This window comes from Spodoptera frugiperda, chromosome 27 (genome assembly GCF_023101765.2).
Source record: "Spodoptera frugiperda isolate SF20-4 chromosome 27, AGI-APGP_CSIRO_Sfru_2.0, whole genome shotgun sequence".
NCBI lineage: Eukaryota > Metazoa > Arthropoda > Insecta > Lepidoptera > Noctuidae > Spodoptera > Spodoptera frugiperda.
Genome location: NC_064238.1, coordinates 6,536,625 through 6,563,174, shown reverse-complemented (window position 1 = coordinate 6,563,174; position 26,550 = coordinate 6,536,625). Strand labels below are relative to the sequence as shown.

At 34.2% G+C, this 26,550-nt stretch overlaps 2 protein-coding genes across 9 annotated transcripts; one reads left to right on the top strand and one right to left on the bottom strand.

The window, feature by feature from the left end:
* LOC118263925 (60S ribosomal protein L39) lies at window positions 1-1,699 on the top strand. The gene is made up of 3 exons (XM_035576166.2): window positions 1-165; window positions 261-364; window positions 1,596-1,699. Exons 1-3 carry the CDS (start codon window positions 163-165, stop codon window positions 1,642-1,644), a joined length of 156 nt encoding a protein of 51 aa, XP_035432059.1. The 5' UTR covers window positions 1-162; the 3' UTR covers window positions 1,645-1,699.
* A 1,306-nt stretch (window positions 1,700-3,005) lies between these two features.
* On the bottom strand, window positions 3,006-25,803 carry LOC118263926 (bestrophin-4). 8 transcript variants are annotated; one of them, XM_035576172.2, is made up of 13 exons: window positions 25,283-25,803; window positions 15,076-15,186; window positions 13,654-13,825; window positions 11,158-11,360; window positions 10,702-10,870; window positions 10,361-10,606; window positions 10,019-10,279; window positions 8,677-8,899; window positions 7,924-8,068; window positions 4,876-4,967; window positions 3,892-4,071; window positions 3,647-3,774; window positions 3,006-3,291 (listed from the first exon to the last, which is right to left on the bottom strand). In XM_035576172.2, exons 1-13 carry the CDS (start codon window positions 25,351-25,353, stop codon window positions 3,166-3,168), a joined length of 2,127 nt encoding a protein of 708 aa, XP_035432065.1. In that variant the 5' UTR covers window positions 25,354-25,803; the 3' UTR covers window positions 3,006-3,165. The 8 variants fall into 8 exon arrangements, with proteins under 8 accessions (XP_035432065.1, XP_035432061.1, XP_050561261.1 ...); XM_035576168.2 differs by having other exon boundaries at window positions 8,650-8,899; window positions 25,283-25,795; XM_050705304.1 differs by having other exon boundaries at window positions 8,650-8,899; window positions 10,046-10,279; window positions 25,283-25,794.
* Between the last annotated feature and the right edge of the window lie 747 nt (window positions 25,804-26,550).

Here is a 26,550-nt window from a genome sequence, read left to right as displayed (position 1 = left end):
ATTTAGACAGCTTTGATGATGGGTTACTACTTACTAAAAATTTTTACGGAAGCCAAAAGACTCGTATCCCAGTTAATGCGACGCCTAAAAACATTAAAATCTATACTCATCGAAGTTTGACATCGACTCTGTCACTTTGTTTTGTCAACTGTGATCGGCAAAATGGTGTGTGAATATTTTATTTAAAATCTTTAAATATTTTAGAAATCATCAATCGGAAAGTAATTTTGTACTAACTAATTTAATTCTTTATTTTTCAGTCGGCACACAAGACATTTATTATCAAGCGCAAGCTTGCCAAAAAGCTGAAACAAAACAGGCCTATCCCACAATGGGTCAGAATGCGCACAGGGAATACTATTAGGTAAGTTTAGTGTCTACTTTCTTATTTCTATTATCTTATAATAGTGCACACGATACAATAACAATATCACATCATCAAGTTGTGGCTATGATATTGAAACAAATGAATCTATTTGAGTGTTGTATTTAAGGTATTTCACCTGGCTCCACTCATTACGGCTCCTAAGTGTACTTACATACATACCTGTTAGCTATATTTATTTATTAATTCCGCTTGAAAAATAGTACTGATATTCACGACATAATATCGTAAGTTTTGTGTGTAGTGTAACTTGCAATAATGTTGCATTTAGTGATACTTGTAAAATACACAATACTAATCTAACCCTTAATTTATTACTTCTACTTGCACGTGCACAAACTCGTTATAAAGTTATCGTGTTATTAAGTTCATAAAAACTGCTTGTAATATGACCATTGATCAGTGAGTATCCTGAGGGGTTATTAAGTGTCTTGTATTAATACTGAAATATTAAAGGAACATAAATGTAATTTCTTTTTATTTACTTATTTGTTACATACCAATAATGTTTTACATAATTTTGCATCATTAAACCAGATCTGGTTTCTATTGATTGGTACTCAGAGTATTTATAAACCTATTGATTAGGACAGTATACATTAAGAAGTTATTTTAGAAGTAAAAGTAATCATCCACAAGTGAAGTAGGTACAAGCGGAACTAATAAATTGCAATCACTTCTCCAGCAAAGAACCTATTAAATGTTACATTTCACAGTCTATAAAATGTTATATTAAGTTAACAGTTCATAATTATATAAAGACACAATAGAAAATTGACAGATCTACACATTTTCTTGTGTAGATCTGCATTTCAGTACCCCATAGGTCAAGCAAGTTGGAAAATAATTTATTTATTTGGGACACAATAACATAATAAATTGTGTTGACCAGTGTAATAGTCTTGACCTATGTATGAAACATGCTTGCATACATTTCTTGTAAACAAACAAAGATGTTGATAAGATAATTACGATGTTAAAGGCATTGAATGATATTTATAAATTACTTTCTTAATTCTTAAGTATTGCAACATGATAAGTAATTGATATCAATGTCCTAGACTTTGGTTTACCAAGTTGTAATTTCTAAATGTGATGCAAAAGGTGTATATTTCGTTGTTTTATAATATTGTTGTAATTTTTACTAAACAGTTAGCCTAGTCAGTGTTGTATTTTCTTGAAATTAACGAGTCTTTGCTTTTCTTTACAGATACAACGCTAAGAGGCGTCACTGGAGGAGGACTAAGCTCAAGCTGTAAGCTGGAGCTGGAGTAGTTACACAGTTAAGCTAAATAAATTCCCTTCACCATCTAATTTGTTGTTTTTCTTATATATTACCTAGTTTTTATGGTTTCTTCAAAATACACCACTAAATTGCCAGACTAAACAGAAATTATGTTGTGCCTACAAAGCATGGTTGTGTTCTCATGTTCTGTGGCAGTCTCGACCAGAAACAAATTAAATGTGAAACAACCTATTATAATCATAATCTTTAGGGACTAGATGTCATCAATATAGATTATGTATAATTTTAAAGTTATATATCTCACAAGTGTGTATCAGCATTTGTGTGAAATTCGCTTCCTAAATGTTACTTTTCTGGTCTAGGGCCAGTTTGTTTAGACAAGTCTTCCACTGTAGCATACCTACCACATATAGTCAACGATATTCGCTAATAAGTAGGATATGAAGAGTTAGAGCTTACTTTATTATGATATATTTTGGAATTCCAAGTAAATGTTACTTTTCTACTAGGACGGAGTATTAAAGTTAGATGGCAGTCATTCCACTCTAGCATACATAGGTAAAGTCAACGATATTCACAAATAAATATGCATCTACATCAACCTAAATAGCAGTGGTTGAATATAAAGAGTTTAGAATAATTATTGTCCGCGTAAATTAAAACCTACCTATAAGAAGGTAACAGAAAAATGTATATACAAAACAGTACCTTTACCGACTGCACGGTTGGTGCGGTGGCTGGGTAACTGGCTGCCGCGCAACGGGTAGCGGGTTCGATTCCCGCACGGAGCAACTCTTTGTGTGATCCACAAATTGTTGTTCCGGGTCTGGGTGTCATGTGTATGTGAACTTGTATGTTTGTAAACGCACCCACGACACAGGAGAAAATCCTAATGTGGGGCAACGTTTTTTTTAAAAAAAGAAAAAGATATAATTGGCAGACCATGCTTTCACAAGTATTTGATCACGACATGCAACAAGCAGCAAACGGTAACAATCTGGGGGCACGATAGTGCCCCCGCCAAATCGAGCAAAAAACCGCGGCACAGCCGTACCATCCTTTTCTCGAAGCGATTCAGGCCAATTTCGACTGCCTATAGCTTTGTTGTGAATAAAACAAGAAGCCTGAATTTATATTTATTCTAAAGTATCTTATTATAATATTAATATTTAATTTATAATATAATATTTGGATATACATTGTTAGGTATGTAAATATTTGTGCTTACTTGTCGCACTTAAAACTGAGTCAATAATTCTATAGTTTCCATAGTACTCATAATTTTTCCAAAAATCCTAAATAACAGGTCTGTATATTCTGTGGGCGATGGGTGGGAACAGATTGAACACAATTTAACACAAAATAAACACATAATATGGCGAAAATGATTTATATTTATATAATATTTACAACTTTTAATATCAAATCCAATGCACCAATAAAAGTTTAATTTATCACAATTTGCTAATACTGAACCGCGCTAAATTGTTCAGAAATCTGCGCCTTCCCACGGGAATATAAAGCTCCTACTGTGTCAAGTGGCGTTGTCTTTGGTTTCATCGTTCTTTGATTTTTCTTCTTTTTTCTGTGCTGCTGCTGATTGAGAGAGAAGATCTTCTAGCAGAAGATCGTTATCCATCAACTCCGTGCTGCCCGTTCTCTGCAAATAATTTTATTTAAAATCCTAAAATAGAAAAATAATCCCCGTAACTAATCTCATTACTTTGATAGAGTTACCTTACAGTATAAAGCTGAATAGTTTATTGTTTGAATAATTATTTTTGTGTCGTCAATTTATCGAGAAGGGCTACAAAAAATACCTTGCTACCATCAATAGCAGCAGAGCGGGTGAAACCGCGCAGAGGTAGCTAGTGCAGATATAATTATTACGAATGTGGAAGAGTCATGCTTCGGCTCGGCCGGATTGAAGGAATGAGCATTGATTATATTCATCACACTTGTGCAAGGCGGGATTGCAAAAACTGTTTTAAACGATTTTAATATATCGTAGTTACCTGTTGAGCGCTTATAGAACGTGCCATTAATTTCTGGAGATATTTCTCCCGTCGATGTTGCTCTCTAATACTGCGCAAACGATCAAAGTCATCCAGTTCAGGGTCTTCCCCGCCGTCTGCTTCATCCACTGTAATTAGAAACAAGAAAATATCAGTGTTTGTGGTACTTACTTACTATGAGGTATTAATTCTATGAACTAGTTAAGTACTTAGTTACCTAATTGTTAATATAGGCGAATACTTACACAAAGTCTGGCTTCCAGCGGCGCTCAATGATGGGCCTACATCGCTGTCGAGTCTAGGACGCTCATTGGGTAAAACGAAGGAATCCTGGGTGTTGAGTGACTGGGCTGCAGGACTGAGATCTCCTCCTTCACTGGGTCGTACTGCGTAAGGATTTGGCGCTGATGATGACAGGCGAGAGTCTGTGGAATTAACGATAGTCACAAATCAAAGTTTGATAATATTAGGTACATTATAGAAGAAGAAAACATTTATTTATATGTTTCCTAATTTACTTCTTGGTTCTATAAGCGGTTTTTGTAGGGTAGGTACTACTAGGTAGGCTAGGCAGTAGAGAACCTAGGCGACGTGAGGCGTTGCTCACCGTTTGACGATGCGTCAAGAAAAGTGTGCTATTACAGAAGTCTATGTTAGAAAATAACCTGATGGTGATGGAAGGAAACGGATTCCTCAGTGGATCGCCCACGTCTATATCAGCCCACGCCTACACCAGCCCACGTCTACATCAGCCCACACTACGCCACTAATACCAGGTAGTCAATATATCTCTATTTTACAAAATAGAGGAACGTAAATTTTATTCCTTGACATTGTAAATAAGCGTTCGTTTTTCAAGTCGGGCTACGTAACTACTTTACATTGAATTGAGGCATTGATGATATCATAAATTACTCCCAATTAACACGTACCAAGTATTTTGTAAGGAAACTGCATCGCGTATTGCCTTGTAACAATTAACCTGCCTATTATTGTTGTATGCATTACATGAAAATTGTCTCGTAATTTATGGATTACTTATACCTATGTAAGTTGACTGGGTAATTTAACTGAACAGTGATAAATAAGTCTTACTAAGAATAGTTTAGTTTGAAAACATTAATCATATGTAAATTATGAGATCATTACAACTTATTTACTATGATGAAGTAGCTACTGAGTACCTAACAAAGAACAGGAAAACATTTGAATAAATCAGGTTAACATACTAGAATTGGTTTTGTTTGAGTTTCTGGCTGGAACGTCGACTGGGTCGCTTGGCGTCGGAGGCGCTTGGGTGAACAAACTCATCGCTGTAGGCCTGTAAAACAATTACGTCATAATTCATGAATAATTACTTATTTCTAGGTAGTGGTAACAATACAGTATTCTCATTATATTTACTGAATATTGTAATTAAATTAAATGATTAACAAGTAACAGGTAAATAGTAATATACTTATTTTTAAATTTTGTATTTGCTTCTAATTAATTCCAGAATCAATTTTAATTACATAGTACATAATATTTACCTAATTTTAAACGTATCTACAACTAGGTACCTATAGTAATAAAGGTAGGTGACCGACCTACGCTATTTGAAAAGAAACCGATTTTTACACAAGGTTGTGATGAACAATTCGTCACCATTGCAACCTTTATTTACTAGTGGTTTGCGTGATATGGTGGTTGTAATGTGACTAAAAATTTGTCACCGCCTATTGATAACAGGACACAAGTAATAACAATCAATTTGACTCCATTACAGTATATTGTGGTTTATGCACCAACTAAATATGGACTCGTTATAGTACAATGACGTTGTTGACATTCAAATTTTCGTTTGAAATACATTTCAATTTGCATATTGAGTGATTGTTATTTTTCTACGTATTTCGTATGTTAGTCGGTACGTACGTGCATATGTAATACATACGAGGTTTTTACAGTCAACATTATACAGGGTGTCCCTGAAGTCGACGTCCAACAGGCACCAGATGATCGGCAAGGTTCCAAATGTTATCAGAAAAATATAAAAAAAATTCTAAGTCCTACAGTTTTTAAATTAGAGTGACTTATGTGTTATCCACGAAAAAGTACACCCTGTGCCAGTCTTTTGACTCTTGTTGCTACAAATCTTTATTTTTTCGTCTGCAGTCTTCCTTACATTATCCTGAATAGTGCTCCAGTAATATGGAAGCATAAATTCTTAGCCAACTGCTTTAGATTGGAAAACATTGTTAGTTTTAGAGGAACCAAATACTCTGAATAAAATTTTCACCTTACTTTAAGTGACTGTACTGAATAAATTATGTATGGCGCTAGTAGTGGCAAATTTCACCAAAGTTGGCACATTTAATAAGGATTATAAAATGGTATAGCACTTTGCACATTATTTCCTAAATTCGACACAAAAAAAGATTTTTCAACGAAACTCCGTTTCGATGAATTTGTTTGAACTTACTAATATTTCTTCTAGTGTACTCAAATCATACGTTATAACCTCGTATGCACTAGACAGCACTTTGCACGCTATTTGTTATCATCATGTTGAAAATCAGCGAGGATCTCTTGTCAAACAACCCTGTCTGTTTACCCGTGATTTCGCTTGCAGCATTCGTCGGCAATATTATCGCTAGACGAACTGGTGTTGTGCATCTCGAGCCATCGTACCCGGGCTTCGGCATTTTAGCTGAGCACTGGCTTTTTTGCGCCGTGTTGATTATTTATTTATTTTTTAAATTATTTTTTGCTTTACCTGCAATTCCTTGTAACGGTGCAAATAACTCTTTCTCGACAAATTAAAGAATATTTGACGCTTCATCCCGCATTTGATCACAAGGCATGAACACGTAACTTAATCGGAGGATTTACCCATTTTTTTTGTTTTTTGATGGGGATATGACGAGTAATTGTGCGTAAAAGGGCTCATGTACACCATACCACTACCGCGTCGATATGCTGTGTACATGAATCTGCCGCGTCCGTTCCTTTTGATTTTACTACACATTTGATAATGTGTTTGATGCACTATGAACATCATATTGCAATCATTCAATATTATTTAGTGAAACATGATACACAACATCAGTTCCTCTAGTAAGTCTAGTAATATTGCCGACGAATGCTGCAAGCGAAATCATGAGTAGACAGACAATGTTGTTTGACAAGAGATCCTCGCTGATTTCCAACATGATGATAACAAATCGCGTGCAAAGCGCTGTCTAGTGCATACGAGGTTATAACGTATGATTTGAGTACACTAGAAGAAATATTAGTAAGTTCAAACAAATTCATCGAAACGGAGTTTCGTTGAAAAATCTTTTTTTGCGTCGAATTTAGGAAATAATGTGCAAAGTGCTATACCATTTTATAATCCTTATTAAATGCGCCAACTTTGGTGAAATTTGCCACTACTAGCGCCATACATAATTTATTCAGTACAGTCACTTAAAGTAAGGTGAAAATTTTATTCAGAGTATTTGGTTCCTATAAAACTAACATTGTTTTCCAATCTAAAGCAGTTGGCTAAAAATTTATGATTCCATATTACTGGAGCACTATTCAGGATAATGTAAGGAAGACTGCAGCCGAAAAAATAAAGATTTGTAGCAACAAGAGTCAAAAGACTAGCACAGGGTGTAGTTTTTCGTGGATAACACATAAGTCACTGTAATTTAAAAACTGTAGGACTTAGAATTTTTTTTATATTTTTCTGATAACATTTGGAACCTTGCCGATCATCTGGTGCCTGTTGGACGTCGACTTCAGGGACACCCTGTATAAGTAATTAGGATAAAATTAGCCAGTATAATCGTAAATACAAGTTTGGCTAACAGGTAAGGTAAACGTAACATTAAAACGTTACTTATGTAAATAATTATATGTAATAATTAATACCTATGTCATAAAAATAGAAAGAGGTAATTGTCCATACCTAATATTGTCTGCAATTGTTTATTAGTTCATTAGTCCTTTTATATTATATTATTATTATTATTGCATATTTACTTATTAGTAGGTAATTAGCGTATCCAATTACACTCTTATTTGGTAATAATGTATTATACTTATGTAATTGAATTGTCGTGGCGTTGACAAATAGGTAGGTAGCAAAAATCAGTTCAGATACAAGACCTATATTAGGTATCTATGGAATTGTAGGATTTTAGTCTATTTTAATCGACTTCAAAAAGAGGAGGAGGTTCTATGTTTCTCTGTGTTTCAACTTGTTTTGTCAAGTGTTAACATTACACTTAGAAGTAACTTATAATTACCTAGTTTCAGGTCGCTTCCCCATGCTAGTGATGGTGGCTTGCTCATCAACCTCTTCAATAATATCATTAGCGATCTTCATACTACCTCCGGCAGTGGTGGGCTTGTTCAGAGTCGGGTTACTGGCAGATATCGTGAAACGAGAACCTGTAACGATAATGTAGCAATCATTGACTACTGAGATACGATCAAAACTGATTAATGTTATGTACTAACTACTAAGCTGTTAATTTTCAGTGCATTATCAAAGATGACGCGTGTATGGATAAGAAGTTAACGCGAGTGTTTAACATAGCGATAATGTTTACTGAGAATTGGCATCGATCGACATCTGCTAGCAAACAAACAGCTACTTCAGATGTTGCGAGAATGCTTTATGCCTACACTTTTGACCTAGATATTTTTATTAAAAAAATTGCTACTACATATTTAATTTGTGCTTTAATTAAAAAATGTGTGTTAGTCGCCAACACCACAGACATCCGACATGTTATTTGACAAATTGTAAGGGTACCGACGTGCTTGTAGCCTACCATGACAGAATATGATAGAAAAAGAATAGTTGTACGTTCCGCCTTTTAGATTTACCAATCTCCAAGGGACAAAGGCGTGAGTACGGACTTACTCTATAAGTCTGGCATATTCACAATAGGATAAAGATTTCCACAACCAATCAGAGAGTTAATAAAACGAAAGAATGCGATGGGAAATTGTTAATGAAGAGTTACCATCGTGCTTCAACAGCCTGAACGTACCACCATCGGTCTGTGTTGCAGACGTGCCCCTTTGTTCTTCCTTCGAGAACAGCCTCTTCAGCATCGACGTGACAGAGTTGGTTCGCGCCATCGGAGTTTGTTGTAGCGACGCCATAGAGTTGGTGGAGCCCATAGAGTTTCTGTCTTCCTTTTTCCCGCGCTTACTGCCGCGGTTCACGATGAAATGGATTCCCGATACTGCATCGTCGTTCATTTGCAGTTGCTATATAACACAAAGCCATTTTAATACATAGTCTTATTCTATATGAATAAAATACATAAATGTTGGAACATTTAGGCAGACACATGAATGCCATGCATCGCTGTTTCAGGAACACATGTTATCAATATATTTTTCGACTCGACACTAAGCACTAAATACCTACAATTGAAGATAAGATTATTACGGGAAGACAGTTAATCTTTAAAACAGAATCAACAAAAAAGAACAATACGCTTATTATTATTTACAGCGACATTTAATGCGAAAGAAAAAGTTAGGAAATAAAGAGCAAAGATTTACGTAAATAGTCAATAATTGATCACAATAAACAAGTAGGAGTAACGTCGAATAGTCAACACACGCTACACAATCAAGAAACAATTTTGGTAACAAAACAAAAGATATCACAAACGAAAAAAGAAAGAAAAACTAAATACTTTAGTTTCGAAAATTCTCAATAAAATTAGTGTGACCTTTTGTAGTCCTAGCCTTAATATTTTTTTATTTTAACAAATACGTAAGAAGATGTATTGTGTATAGGTAAAGGAAAGATAACAGGAAAATATTGAATAGATATTATATTAATTTTGTTATTTTTAAATATAGAACATATTAAGCTGGATTACCCAGATTAGGTTAGGTATTAATCATACTACGTTTAATTTCCTAAAAGGAAGAAGGTTGTTAAAAAAGATCGTATCTAAAGGTTACGCATTATGTTAGTCATTCTAAATAAGCGACATTCTTAGTAAGTCAGTAGTTGTTATCCCTTATCAACCAATTTTATAATATTTTTATGATTAACAATAAAAATGTTCTTTTAATTTTAGTTGATAATAATAGATAATATACTAGATATATCAGTATACCAAACGTTATTACGTATTACTAAGATTTTCCTTAGTCACAACATTTAAGGGCCAAAAATATCAAGACTCAAAATAAATGTTAATAAAATTCGTTTCCTCAAACCATTCTTGAATTAGGCACACCAATCCTCGTATAGGTACAAGTAGTAGGTAAGTAAGATTTAATATGTCCGTAAACCTGAACACCGACACACTGCGAAGCTCCATTTATCCGGGTGTGCAGCATGCTAATAAAATGGTCGAATCTAACCTCTGGCGGGTCGAACTTGTAACTCACGGTGTTGGAGGGGTTCATCTCGTCGATCTTGACTTGCGACGGCGCGGACAGCACCATGCTGCGTTGTCGCACCGGCACGGCCACGCGCGCTGTCGACGGCTCGGGGTGCTCCTCACGGTTGTTCTCCGTCGCTATCGTGTAAGGCAGCTCCGACGGGAACACCTCGTCCCAGTACTGATCGCGAATCAGTTCCGGATGCTCGTGGTGCATCTCATCCACGATCATGTACGAAACCTAATAAGACACGCATGCATGCTTTATCAGTATCAACAATTTTAATGAGAAACGTTCTAGTTAGTTTGGCAAGACGCTCACCTGCAAATCTCTGTCTATCAACCAGTTAACTTCGAAGTCATCATCGTCCTCACCAAAAGGATTGATCAGAGACTCGGCCACTTTGAGCCAGCCCATGTAGAAGAAGAATTCTAGCGTAGTAAATATAGGAAAGTAGAGGTCAATATTACTAATGTTGACGGAATCGTTGCGTTGTAACTTATTGTCGACCCACTGACTGCCCAAGGCAGATGTTATAAAATATGAGTATACTGCTATGGTAACTACCTGAAAGACGAGGAGTTTAGATTTTATTAGAGACTAAAGAAGTTTCCATATACTTAGTTTTAGAAGCTTTAAGAAATCAAGAAAGTGGTACAAACCTGAGTATATACTAATGGTACACTTATAGTATCGTAACTAAGGAGAAGCCCTGCTTGTCCTCTGAATTTGTTTAGTTCATCTATAATAGTTTTTACCGCAAAATCGTCTCTAATTCGGCCCTCTTTGCGGGCTCTTGTCACTATGCTGGTCGCCCATACAATTGGTAACCTGAAATACATGACTCAGTTTAAACATCCACCACATTTTGCGTCCTGTTCTGTCGTGTAAGTAAAGTTACTTATAATTGGCAGTGATAAAATCGTTTCCTTAATAATTTGTGAACTTATCAGTAAATTACTACTCATTGATAAGTTGATAACCTTTATAAGAGTTGATATGATAAAAGTTGTAAAGTAGGAGTAATGACAGGAATTGATAATTTGATTATAATTATGTTAACATAAACTGTTTTATAGAAGGTTTGATCGAATGCGAAAATAGAAAATCGTGCTTACCAATGTTTAGAGGGCTTAGGGAACTTGTCATTCAGATTGTCGAGGATAGTTTTTTCGTTTTCTTGTAGAAGACCAGCATCAACGAAGTTGGTAAGCGTAGGGAAGCGTTTCTTGACTCTCGGTGAGATCATCGTGAGCACCATGGTAAGGCAGAGACACACGTAGCGGACGATGGTTCGCCGCATCAGACGCCCGCGCTCATCCTGTCCTCAAATTACATGGTTAACTGGGCATGTCCCGTCTGTGATAACTTGCATTAACAATTTACGTAGTTCGCACAAAATCCTACACATACTACACACTCAAAATTAATAGTAAAGTCCGACCAACCATATTTTGATATCCCCTTTTCACAATATACCTAGATACGATTTAATGGTTACAATATTCAATCCCATATGTAAACAATGTGAGATAAAAAATGTTTTAGTAGGTATATACAATCATATTAGCGATAGCCAACCGTCAAGGATTACAGTATGAACGATCGCGTTCAAATACAACGTGAGTAATTGCAAAATCGAATAGACTACATCACGCTATTGCGTTTTTGTCGTATCCTGGGTACCTACCTACAACTGAACTGAATTTAAACCTCAAGGCTGACTAATTCGCTTCTAATTGGTCGGACTTGCTTTGTGTACTTTTTACATTAGGTGTGTCGAATCATGATTTGTTACAAATTAAAACTAAGCTATATTTGTCGGTGATAGTAAAGCCAGACAGACACACACATATGTTTCTTGTTTTTTTGTAAATACACACTTATTTTTATTACGTGCCAGCAGCATGGCACAGCGAGAGCAGTCTATTTTTGCTTCTTCATACATACATATAAGTAACTAATGCACATATAAATAGTCAGTTAATGAAAAGGTAGAAAACTTGGGCAGTCTTATACCGCAGACTGTATATCAGTGCAAATCATAATGCCTCATCATGATAATCTATTTCAGATAAAAACATTTCCTGAAATTGTATTTTTATTATCTACTAGATTACGTTCCGTCATCGCGATCATATCACCGAAAAGAATAAGTATGTACTATCACACAATTATATTACGAACTAATTTGTTAATTGCGGAAAAAATATTAAATGATATTGCTATACTTTTTAAAGAACTATAATTTATCATCGTAAATCTTTTTAATTGACGGTAGGTATCAACCATCAGGACTTCCCTTTGCTGTCATAAATTATATTTATTTATATTATAATTATGCAACAATTACCATAATATTGCCTATATGCAAATTACAAGCTATTCATTATTTATCATAGTAACTAGTAAGTTTCTAGCTAAACCTACATAGTTCAGCTTCTGTCTTCTATTATTTTACTTTATATGAATAAACTGAAATTTTTGATAGGCTCATACAGGCGAGAGAGTAGTTACCTAATGTACGTAAAGTTAGTATCTACATAGATAAATGGTTTACGTAATAAGTGACGAGATAAGATTACCTCCTTAAGATTGCAATGTACGTCGTCTTGTATACTTCAACTGAATGAAGGAATATTGTGAAGGGTAATAAATTATACGGGCTGATGTTGTGAATACTACATCAAGGAGCGTATCAAGTAAATAGGTAGCGTAATAATATGTTTTGCGATGCCACTGACCGCTATTAGATGCGAAACCTATATTTTATAGGAACTATCGCAGTAACGTTGTTTTCGGACCGGCTTTCAGTCACATTTTAGTACAATCTACCTGATAACATCAAAATGCGTCAAGTTGTTTACGTATACTACGACTGCAAAGGTCAAAAAGTCGTTGTACCCTAGGACCATGAAAATCGTGGCCCGCATAATATGAATGGAATTTCCATTAGTCTGAAAACCGCTTGTAAATGGTTGCCAAGCCGCGCGCGACATTTTTGAAACAACCCTAATTTTACAACAGGGTAAATTATGATTGATTTTTATAATGATCAGCGACTACAATTACTGTTAACATGAATCATGTAAATGGAACTTTAAATCATATTTAAACATTTGCGTCTAACAAAAAAATACCGGCCGAAATGAGAACCTCCTCCTTTTTGGGAAGTCGGTTAAAATGTAGTAATACTACACGTTACCTACATTGCTACACCTACGCTGACCTATATACCCTATTTAGGTTTATTTAACAACTGACCATATCAGATTTAGAAGGCTTTAGGTATTTTTGGACATCATAATCTTTATTTATCAATGAAGTAGGTACTTGTTTAAAACTAAATTGTTAAGCCTTTAGTCACCCAGCTCTAGTGCCGGAAGAACATACGTAATACACAGATAACTTAGTATTCACAGAACTATCATTTACATATCTATTTACATAGCGTAGGATGTAACAAAAGTAAAACATGTACAATGTACATAGACACTTCGCTATAGACTAAATAATACTGACATTGCGGTAACGGTGAGTATAATAATAATAGATGTAATTATAAAATAACATTGAGCTATTGCCTCCGGGTCTAAAGTCGGTTTCGTACATACCTGTCCATGTATAGTCGCGGAGACGAAGACAGCGATAGAGTCGGGCCAAGGTATGGTGGTGTACTGGCTCCACCACCGATTCATAACCACGGTGACATAGAACCCTAGTACGAACGACAGAGGGATCACATTCCCGTGAAAACTGCAATAGTTCACCACACCTTCGAACATCCTGCGAGATAATTACCAAGTGCCATTTTATTACTTGTTATTACACAGGTATTTAACTACATTGTAATTTTACTATAACAATACAAATGTGAGTACAAATTAATGGAAAGAGAAATAACAATGGCAGCGTGCGCATAGTTCATAAAGAAGCAATCGGTGGCAACGTAAATTACACTCGATTCACGATACAACCATATTGTACCTAACGACCTCACTACACGTAATTATTGTCAAGCATTTCAACGGTTTATAGCAAATATGATTGACATTGAAACTTTCGATTCACATTTTTACAATGTTTTCTTCGATGAATAAGAATATTTAGTTGTTTCGAATGTTGTATTTTTTATGCGTGTCATTTATTTATCATACTTAATTCTTATGTTATTAATATGAAAGGGATGGGCTTGTACAAAATAATATATTATGTAGAGAAAAAAATTAGGATATTTAGGTTATATGTCGCAGGCACGCTACACACTACCCCAAAATAGGTAGTATTTTATCACCTAGGTTGGGCACAGAAACACCGCAACTCTCTTTAATAAAAAATAAAATGGAAGTGTAATGCTTTCCTTCCAATTTCGAAAAAAAATGAAAGTGCCAGTACGTTTTAGGAAATCGTTATATCGTGTGTTGTTTCCTATCACGAAAGAAAGCGTGAAATGCAATTATTTCTGATTTCAGTAACTGTTACGGTAAAGACCTACATAATATTATATTCTTGAAGCTTGGATTTAAACTCTCTTTATAATAATTAAGTTTCTATATTAACATTAGATAGCTTTTATTATAATGTTAAATGTAGTTTTTCTAATTATAATATACCATTGAGGTGGCCCCATTTCCTTTCTCATTTAAAGTTATATTGCTGCTACGTCAAGTATAGTTCTCGTAGCAATCTGCTACGCGTAAGTACCTAGGAATAAATGCATAAAAATATGCTTCATTATGAGTTCTATTAATTAATTGAAATGCCTTGACTAATATATTTTATAGTTCAGTTTTATAGCCGTTTAATTTGTTCCGGAGCAATGTTAATGAAGAAATTTCAGTGTACAATTTTTCCTTTATTGTACCTTAGAGCACCAAGCTTAGAAACTAGAAATATTCCCGCTATCTTCATAAGAATATTGCTGATATACATGTACCAAGTGTATCTACGATTGCTCTGATTACGTGAGTTAAAATCAATCACATGCAGTATTGCAATTATTATCATGTGACAACAGAACCACTTGTGCTTCTTACCTTTTAGCATTTTCATCCAGTAACAGCCGATAAGTCAAATTGAGTACATAGTATAAAAGCAGGAACACTAGAAGATCTAGCCATACTAATTTGTATATACTTCCACGCCATCTGAAAAAAAAAAGAATGTTTCAGTATGGGCTTACATAATCTTAAGTTTTATCATGTGTTCAGAAGTGTATATAGTTATTTTGAAACGCAAACATGTAACTAATCTACATTTCAATACGACAAAAAAAACAACATGGAGACACAATAATCATGGTGGTAATGTACCTAGAGATAAAACAATACTGCTACCGGATTTAGTTATATCCAAACAACAACTGCATATATTATTAAGTATAGAAGGAATAGATAATAATCAAATCAATGTACCTACTTATCAAGAATGCAAAACTATTGTGACTAGAGATACTTCACGCATGCTGATTTTATAACATTCGTTCATTTATTAGTATGCGTATAGATATTTTAAAGCCTCACATTTGAGCGTGGATTACGTCATGTTTATTGTGATTCTGATTGGGGTCTATGCAATAAAATAAAGAAATGGTTTAAACATAAAGATTATCACCATATCCGTACCAATCTTTGATATTAAATGCTTATAATTGCCGAATCCTGAATTGATTGCGCATTTTATGTCTTTCAGGATGGAAACGTTTGGTAGTATCAAAATTTTATGAGTTTTAAGGAATTTGGAAGATGTGTGACAACATCCTTGACTCTGTGTATGGTGATGTTAAACAAGTTTTACTATTTCAGACAGTTTAGCTAGTTCAGACACGACGGGAACCGCGCGATTTCAGAATCGAATGGAAATCGCGCGGGTCTTATTTGTATGAGTTATTAAGTAATCGTTCAGACATAATCGCGCTGTTCCCGCACCGTTCCCGCGCGGTTTCCGCGCTGTTCCCGCATGTCTGAACTAGCCCTAAGTTAACATAATCCATAAGCATTAATGCAAACTCAAAGTAGCTTTAAAAACAGCTACTTCCATTTGTATTCTAATTCAATTCAAGGAGAATTTATTGCAAAATTTGGAAATACAAATTATTTCCAAACAGATAAAAATTATAATACAAAAATATAATGTTGATGAATAAAAACGTCTAGCCAAAAGAAAGTAAATAATTTTAACACGCTCATACTTTGAGAGTACAATAGAACACCGGCAGATTTCTGCAACATGACAAACTGATACAGATTAGCCACTTCCAAGACAATGGTTTAATTTATCGCCAAGTCTTTACAACAATAAGTTCCAATTGTATAGGTTTAATAATCGCGTCGGTGTTAAGTTTTAACCTTGACTGCGAAGATACTCTGGTCATGTTTGTGTTAGTCGTGCAACACGCGATCCTAGCTACACACGCCCATTATTGTGATACAAATGCTCAACTCTGTGATTGTTTATGTCCAAATTAATTTGCTTGACATATTAATAGCTTTATCACCCATTGACGAGGGACGGACAACATCTTGTTTCTACTATTTCTCTTAACGCCATCATTGGTTTACAAATCTTCATTTTAACTATTTATGTAAAAAATATGAATAAAATTTTGGATGGCTATAAAAATAACAATTTATCTGTGGTTTATTACGCCATCCTTGTAAGAATCAATAAAAAAACTATAAACGAATTTATAATTATCTACATCAAATAAATTACATTTTTTATTCACACACACGTGGGATTTGTAATGGTTTAAGTGGTCATCTATGAAAAAGCAGTCAGGTTTTAACTACCACATGAAACAAAAGTAATACTTTTTTTTATTTCCTTAATGTTATTTAGCTATTTTTTCTTTATATGTTTAACTTACACTAAGAAGAAAACTCGTTTCGAATGTTTCACTTTGTATGATAGTGCATCATAAAACGTTTCTTCAGTTTCACGCCAAGGCATTCCGTCCCAACTGTTTGTGTACTATGTACCAACTCAGACATAAATTATTCCACTTAGTTCTAGTTCGCGAAAAAAGAACCGCGCGCGCTCTTGTCACAGTGGTGTGACGCGGATCCGACAGAGACCACTGGATCAAACAGCGCTTTGAAACGCTGGCTATGTAAGAATACACCTAACGAGTGACTACCTACGTAATGAATGGCCATCATTTGGTACATTCACAGGCAGCTAGTAGGTAGCAAGCTCATTTTTATTCGACAACAAAAAGTATACAATACCTACTGAGTGTCTATGTGTGCAATACACAAATACAAATCATTATTTAGATATACAATATCTGAGCCTGACTTCAGCGGACCGGATCAGCTTAACGGAAGTTTTATACGTTAAATTGTTTAAGAAGTGTTATACACGTAATTTTGACGCTGAAAATTAATCTCCTATGTCTAATTAGGACGTAGATTTATTGACTTAATGTCTATCTGTGTTCACACTATCACAATTTAAGCAAACACTTCTCTGAGGTCAACAGATACCTACTCACACATAGGCAGGATATTACGTCATCCTGCGCCACGCTTTTGGTTTTGTGCCGCATCGTGGGTAGACCGGAATGAAACAGTTCTATCGTGACTGTGCTGCTTATCAGGCTCTAATTTTCCTATATATTAAGGGGCTTAGAGTTTAACACAAAAATGCACTATGCTAATTACTTAAAAACCTTGAAATGCTGTTGGCAAAAGCGTTGGTAATTTGAATGATGAACCATCATCGGTGACTCACAATGTCATCATATGTATGTATATATATGTATTTAATACTACTAACTATACACTTCAATTTGAAGAATAGAATCAGGCGTTACTTTGTAGAACACATACCACACGCAAACAACCACCCGAACAACACGCAAACATACCACATGCATACATATTTCGCTTTTCCATGGAGGACGTTCGCAACCAGTCAACCTCCTGTCCTGAAAATGCTCCTTGGAAGGGTGAAACACGTATGCATTTATTTGGGCACGGGAGAGTGGTGCTACACACCGCCGAAAATTAAGTAGATACTCAAACCAGCAATGAAAACTTATTTTACATGTTCATGAAGCAAACATTTTTTTATTCTTGGATTTTGTTGTTTATTTCGCAGACTCGCAGTAAAAAACCAAATAGCTCGTAAATCGCACTGTCAAAAAGTAAGCAGATCCCATTTACAGCCAAATATCTACCATACACGCCCAACCTTAAATCTATAAGCCCTAATACGTAGCTCGTAGTTCGTAGCGCGTAGTATGTAGCGCATAGTTCGTAGCGCGTAGCAGGTAGTGCGTAGCAGGTAGTGCGTAGTAACGTTTTTCCGCTATTAATCTCGTAGGAATGCAAACCGTGAACTTAACTAGCAAGTCGATCGTACGAGAGTTTAAAATCTCTACACCTTGATCAATGTATGTAGTCTGACTACTTTATTACACTACAAAGACTGTTGTCTAACAGAAAAGTAACAAATATTGAATCGATTACGACTGCTTTTTTAAAACTTATTTTAAAGTTGTTGAAGACAAAATCTCCGGTTGTTGTAGTTGTGTTAAAGCCAGTCAACATTGACAGTACATATTTCTTATGTTTTTGTCCTTCAAATTGTACAAAATTGTTACTTCTTGCATGTAGCCGATCATGCAAGATGGAATTCAGTTAGCTATTAAAACTCATCTGATTATTTACCGTTTCTTAATGCAATCTTTGATTAGATTCATTAGATGTAGATGCACAACGAATACAGAAAGTCTCGCACATTATCAATAGAAGATTGTATTTTTCTTTCCTTAAAAACTTCGTTTTAATTTAAATACGCTTTAAGATTAGGTAGATTTTATCCGTCTGCTGGTTTTAAGATGAAAACACAAACAACTCAATAAATGTATAAATAATATACGATGAAGTCTGGTAACTAATTCGAGAAGATTTATATTTTAATATTTTATAGAATCTTTACTTAAGTAAAGAATTGCAAATGGCATTAATGGTATAACGTCGATTTGCAATGCTAATTCTACTGAATGATATATTTTAAAACATTTCTCTTTTGTTCTCCTGTTCATTTTAGAAGACGTATGTCTTCTGCTTATGAACAGGCGAACTGGCGAAGCTCAAATAGTTAGTATAGTCATTTAGTCGCCTGTTATAGGGGGTCGATAACTCAAATTTTAATCCACGTCCTAGTACTAACTACTTCAGAGAAATACGAGTCAAATGAGCCTTTGATTACACAAGAAAAAAAACATTAAAAACCTCATACGAAGACCATCTGTTGTTTTTAATAACACCTTTGTTAAACCGGTAATTCGTGTAGGTATTTGGTTATAGAGTTGTACAACAACATTTCAACAAACAAGATCACAAAGATTTTCTTTTATACCACACAAGGCATCCTTGCTCCGAAATTATCTAGTTGATGTAAAAACCTTGTAGCAGTTAACACATAGAGTAGGTTTGTGGACACAGTTCTACTTTAATTTGTGGCCCACGCGTGTCGCATATATTATGTTCACAAATGGAATTCTCTATCATCATCTTTTTTATAATTTAAATTCTTATTGGAAAAAGATAATTTTAAAATTGTACTGTTGGTAATAGTATCAGTATCGCGATGTCAGGTCTATTGTACAGCTACTTTATGGCAATAGTCGACTTCCCATTCCGTTGTGTGGCATTTAATTCGAATATAACGCGAAGTCCTTTGGAATAACTTGAAATCGTACGACAAATAAATAAAGAGTATTTTCTTCCAGAGAATTGTTTGTCGTACTAGCTTGGGCACTGTGCACACATTGTATTACATTACAGCCAGGTCTCAGCAAAATAGCAATAATAGATGTACTTCGGTACATAAATACATATGTAGTTAGATATCTTGTTTCGTGACTCAGTGCTATTTTGTCATTTGACAATCGTTGAAAAAAGCCTATGACACAGTCTATTTTTTCTAATTTTATTTCGTCATCGCCATGATTAACAAGTAGGAAAACATTACGTAAACAACAATTAGAATAGCCCATCAAATCCTGCGTTATAACCTACTTTGTTCACTAACTGGATACGTGTACCGCTTACACACCTATTTCCGGTCTAATTTTATAATTGGTCCGATTCATTCCATAAAAAATATCCCAAGGGAGAATCCAATTTGTATGTTAAACATCAATAGTTTGTAAGTCGAGTAGTTGTCTACTAGACTATTGTAACTAATTACTTAAGTAAATAGCATAGGAATTTACCAAATAACTCTTAAACAACTCGTGAAGGTACTTAGCATTTTGCAGTTAAAACTAAACAAGAGCTCAATGGCTGTCAATAAACTAGATGTAAGTGCGAAACTAACTACCAAAATATAAACAGTCTGATACTTTGATCAGACACAGACAAAATAGATTTTGACTAAAAAATTAACATTGAAATAATAGCAATTCCTATAAATAAATAAATATATTTAATATAGTGTAGCCTAAAAATTACAATATGTATAAATTATACAGATCTGACCTGCTTCATGTCGCCAGTTTTGTCATTCAGCCAAGGAAATTTCATTCAACGTGAACAGCGAATTATAATCTGTCGAGGGTTATTTAATGTTTGATCCGCATCTCGATACAGAACACGTATATTTAGTTAAAGTATCAATGACAACAACATGAAACAATCATAAGATCGATGCCAAGCGTGTGTGGTGGAGCCGTGGCAAGCATAAAGTGCAATGTACGTAACAAAAGTGGGGCTGGAAAGTGCAGTGGGCCTCCACTGAATAATAGATGTCCCTTGCCTGGCAACCACGAAGTAAACCATTTTGTATAGCAATTGATTTCTTCGTATACGTCGGAAACGGTTGGGACTCCGATAGTTACTAGAATTTAATGCCACTTTCATAGGGGTTGTGGATTACTAGTACGTGAACACTTGTGAAGTTTTCTTTAGAGGGGATAGCGATTTCCTACATTTTCTTTGTATTTATTTTATGTAAGTGATAATAAAGCATTTCAGGATGATGATATTAAATTCTTAATGGTTTTAGATATTTTCGTTAAAATGTTCGTGGAGGTTAACACTATTCAAAGAACCATCTATAGACTGGCGTATATTTGATGTGGAACCATCAAAATTATGCATAAGGACATTATCTACCTATATTTATATATATGTTAGATACTTAATTCTTAGTTGATTTTATTTTTATCGAACTGTTCTGCACTTTGGATTTCCCATATGAATAAGTTCTAATAATAACTAGTTACCTGGCTCTGGCTAAACTCTAAAAACTAAAGGCTCAATATTTTAAGAGGAAAATCTTTCAGGTAAATACTTTTTACTCGCGATATTTTTCCTGCAACCTCTGAGGTCGACCTTGTTTGTAAAGGCCTACTACTACTAAACTCTAAATTATAATATTTTAATTAGAAAGTGGCATATTAATGTCGGTTTACGCAAAATGTCACCAAAGCCAAAGGGAATAAATTAATAAATATTCATATAGTTATTTATTTTAACTATTTATAGATGTTATTATTAATATGAAATGTTTATTTTTAATTACATTTGTTGTTAAACGACTACTGTTCTCTATTACAAAATATTTAATGTTTTAATGTGTTCTATCACTTCGATCTACTGGATCTGTTGTTGAGTTCTAGCTTCAAGCCTTCTATAAATTCTTGAAATTCATTATATTTACGAGAAAATAACTATAACATATGTATTGACTGACTTTGTTTGTGTAAAGGATCGTTAAGATGTTCCATAGATGTGTTTGTAAATGGATGGAAGGTGATTGGAATGCACAACGGGAGGTGCCTGAAGCCAATTGCTAATAAAGAATATTATGTATACCAACCTACTTTGTATTATCTAAAGAATCTTCTTTATCTATATTGCACGAACAGACTATTTATGCATTGTGTGACAATAAAATGTATAAAACTCGAAAACACTAAAACTAATATGTATGACTAAGTATATGTCAAAAGGCAGCTCTTGAGGCTTTCGCGTCGAAGGATTGCCAACATCCGTCACCAATTCTCGGAATATACCAATGAATTATTAAATACTATGGACGAGGTAGTTATATTTTCGAAATCTGCATTAATATTATCCTCAGTAAAGTAACCATTTATACAGTTATAAATTAGGTATTATGAGTAGTGATAGTGACATACTTAATTAATAGTTTTAAATTAGTAAATTGCATTCCTAATACGCAAGTAACGCAACATAGTTACTTAATTATACGAATTACGAGTACGTCGAAATGGTTTAATTGTTTCCAAAAGATATTTTTCAGTTAATTTCTTTCAGTTTCTTAACGAAAACGTTAGACAAGTTGTTTTTATAAATTAGGTACCAATGTTTAATTTAAAAAATCTTTACTCATTTACGATCGTATAACCGTAATCTCATTCTAAGAACTATCGATAACAACCTCTTTTCTAATTAAGAACTTTATCGACAGGATCTAATGCTAATTTCTGTGACAAGACATGGACGGATTCTTTAGTGAATATGATTTTCAATTAAGATAATAAAAATAATTTTAAATAGTTAGGTAACTGCGATAAGTATTCACCATGGTTACAATAGCTACTAATTTCCACTTAACATAATAACAAAATTAAACCAGATTAACATAATGCAGTTATTAACAGATTCTTCAGAAGAATTGTATGTTTAGTAACGCCATAGAGCAACGCTAACATATGCGATATAATTATTTTTATCAATTTCTGAAAATAACCGTGTACAGAAAGATTGTTTTAATCTGAGAACTTTTAAAACATATACAAAATGATGAAACCAAGCAGCCTACAATGACGGAATTGCCCCACCTGCTTGAATTGCTATATTTACCAGACAAACACAAATCTTCGTCGAGCCAGTCATGAAAGTGGTGTTTTTTCATGTAACACATGACAAAATGTATAATACCAAAGCAAACATTACTCATTTGCAACGGAGCGTAACAGATGAACAAAGACTGAAACTAGGTGTTTGTCCAAGTTTTCTAGCAAAATCGTAATTGATAATCTAATTTTTACGCTACATGTGAGAGAAGGAGACGAAGTCATACTGTGCGTGTTGTTCTGAGCTGGAGTCAGTATTTGCAGCGGTGGTGGCGACAATGTATCGATCCGCAAGAGCGACGACCTTATATGAAAACACCATTAACCCTGTCTTTTCCAATCCTTACATCTAAAAAAGGATTGTTGGCCAATTTTGTGTAAACACAACTTTATCTTGTTGTTCTTATGACTAACAATGCAAACTTGAGTGTCCTAGGCATGTAAGATTGATATGATGAGTCAACCTTGGTATTGGCCCACATGGTCTTCATGATACAATCATTAAACATACACAGTACATCACTGTAATTAAGACATTCGCATTGAATTGCGCCATGTCTCTAGGAAGATAAGAATAATGACTGTAAATAAATGAACATTTCAGTTCTATTATCTCTTTTGTTTTATGTCTAGTGCCAAATAATGTAAGTGCTTGTTAATTAGTTTGCGTTCTTGATAAAAATCTTGTACTCGCAAAATAATTGTACACAGAGCGTCACCGTTCTGTAAGCAAACACCATGGCAGTTTCCATCGATGAAACCAAACATATGACCGTTACAGGGTAAATCACATATTAGGTATTACACATATTTACACATGCCTTACTTTACTTAACAAGATACGCACGTATTCAGAGACGAAATAAAAATTTATAGCTCCAATTTTATGAGGGGCTTATCAATCTTATTTTGTTACCCATCTAGGTAGATAAAACAAATCGGTTTAGCTCTTTAAAGCAATTTTAAAGTTAAAAATACGGAAATAATAACTATCATCTCATGAATGACGTTTTATTTTTCACGTGTCTCGATTACTTAACTTTTATGACTGAAAGTATTATTTACAGCTGTCCATATAAATTATACGTAACAATCGTAAGATATTGTATACAGTTACAATAACTACATACCTACTATAACATTGGTATCTATGTAGACTTATTTACTTAATCAGAAGAAGAAATTCTAATAACTACATAGTTCGAATCAAGCTAAATATGAGGTAATTAACTACTTAAGTCATAGTCATAATAACTAAGTGGATATTACATTATCTATGTAATTAATTAGGGCTACTAAATAGGTGGTTATTGGCTACTGCGAATTGCGATGTCTTTTGACTATGCGTACGATGATTGTTTACGTATATTATTTTACTTAACTATCTACATTATTTGTTACTTGTTATTAAATAATCCTTGTTCAATACCTACTAATGTATTCGTAACATTTCTGCCTTCTGAGTACGTAATTTACAATTGCAGCATCAGTGTTTTCAGTTCACAGATCTTAAATATAATATTTAATAAGTACACTTTGGTTAGATCATCATTATTTTGCCAATTATGTTGTTCATCCTGACGAAAAATAAGGATAAATAGTAATTAATTAACTTACAACTCTTCCGTCATAGAGTGACTGACTAACAGAGAACGCACAGTCAAACTACCGATTTAGGAGTTAGGAAGCTGACACTTAGCATGTGTATTCATTGAGGTAGAAATGTAGGGGAGCGCTGAGAGAGGATTTTCGTAAATTCCCACGAGAACGGAATTCATAATCATTAATCGAAAATAAAAAGATTTGAAGTTTGTATTTATAAACCGACCACGAGGGTTTCTGTAATCCGCGCCATTCGTTCATTTATTTATTTGAGTAATAAATGGCAAGAAAATAAAATGTATTGTATGGGAGCGGATTGATATGAATGTTTAGTTTTTTACTGTCTATTTTTTATAGTAGCAACAGAAATATGTAAGTACGAAATTTCAACTATCTGGCTACCTATCTCCGTTCATGAGATATAGCCTGGTGACAGACAGACGGACGGGCGGATAGCAGAGTTAGTTCATAACTAGAAGAATATTGAAATGAGAGACGAAACAAGAACTCATCTATACCTACGAAGTTATATTTTATAATAAAACTGAAGAGTTCGTTTTGTTGGTTTGTTTGCACGCACTAATCACCGAAATTACTGGTCCGATTTGAAAAAATCTTGTGGTGGATACTTAGTCTCGGTTCATTCATTTATCGAGGAAGGCTATAATCTTCTCATAAATAGGAACCGAGCAGCTGGTGAAACCGCACAGGAATGGGGTTTTTTTTATAAAACTATAGCATAGATAAATCTTATAAGAATGTATGGGTAAAATAAAGTGATAAAACAACAAAAAATTACTTACTTGTATAGAACTTTGAGGAATGTGCCGAAACCACGACAAGTTGCAACCTCGCCGGTGTATGTAACAGTCATTGTTTGTTTTGAATATTAAATTAATGTTTACTTATTTATTAGAAGAAATATCACAGAAACAGATTTGTTGAAATAATTTAATTTTCATCTACACAGCCAATATTGTTTTATAGAAGTTTTAAACTCACAAATCATTGTTCGACTTTCACTGAGCACATCATTATATTTTATACTGATAATTAGGCGAAATCTTAATTAAATATAGATTTCAAGCATAATACCAGGTAATAATTACCTAATGACAAAAAAAATATTGGTGGTTTTAAACTTATAACTATTATATTCTCACTAATCAGTCACCGTGAGACTATGTATTATTTTAATTCATTATTTTACATTTTACACCACACACTAGCAAACACTTACAAACAATGCATTAGAATGGAGTTTGATTGAATGAATCAAGTTGAATCAACACAACACACTCACAGACAACAACATATTCAAGAACAAAACCACGAATGAATGATGAATGAGAGTAAAGTACTACGTAAAAATTAAGTTCGTTCGTTTTTCGTTCATTACCGTAGAAATCGTATTATAGACAGAAAATTCTGTCTACGCTTATAATCCTTTGGCGTATTGTGTGTCTACGGGTTAATTATTATATAATTTAAAGTCGAAAATATATTGGCTTCAATCCGTGTGTTGCGGCTAGAGATGGGGGATTTTTCGGATAAATACTCAAAATTGATAAATACTGGTTATTTATCCATTTTTTTGGATTAGACATTCAACCGTTATCTATTTGCCTTTTTGTGTAGCAGCTAAAGTAAGTGACGTCGCAATTTTGAAATGGATAGGATTCTGGCGAGCCACGAAACACGAGTCCATACCAATATACACGGTGTAACTAAAAAGGGGTATACATATATTATCAAGTGCACGGTTTCTAGATAACATAACAAACGATACGGGATGTTTTCATGGAACGAAGTTATGAATTTTTCCAATATTTTATTTTTCATGCGAATTAAAATTAGGTAGATAGGTACAACAGATTTACAGAAGTAATGTTTCGTAATTAGCGAGTGACCCCTGTAGTGTTGTGACACGTTTGTATGATTTTTAAAATCAAGAACCATGCGACACCAAGTATTTGGTACCAATTTTTTTAAACGTATTTTGAGCTGAAATTTTGTTACACGCTGTATATATTTACGGTATCCGGCATTTAATTATAGTGTTCAATTTTGT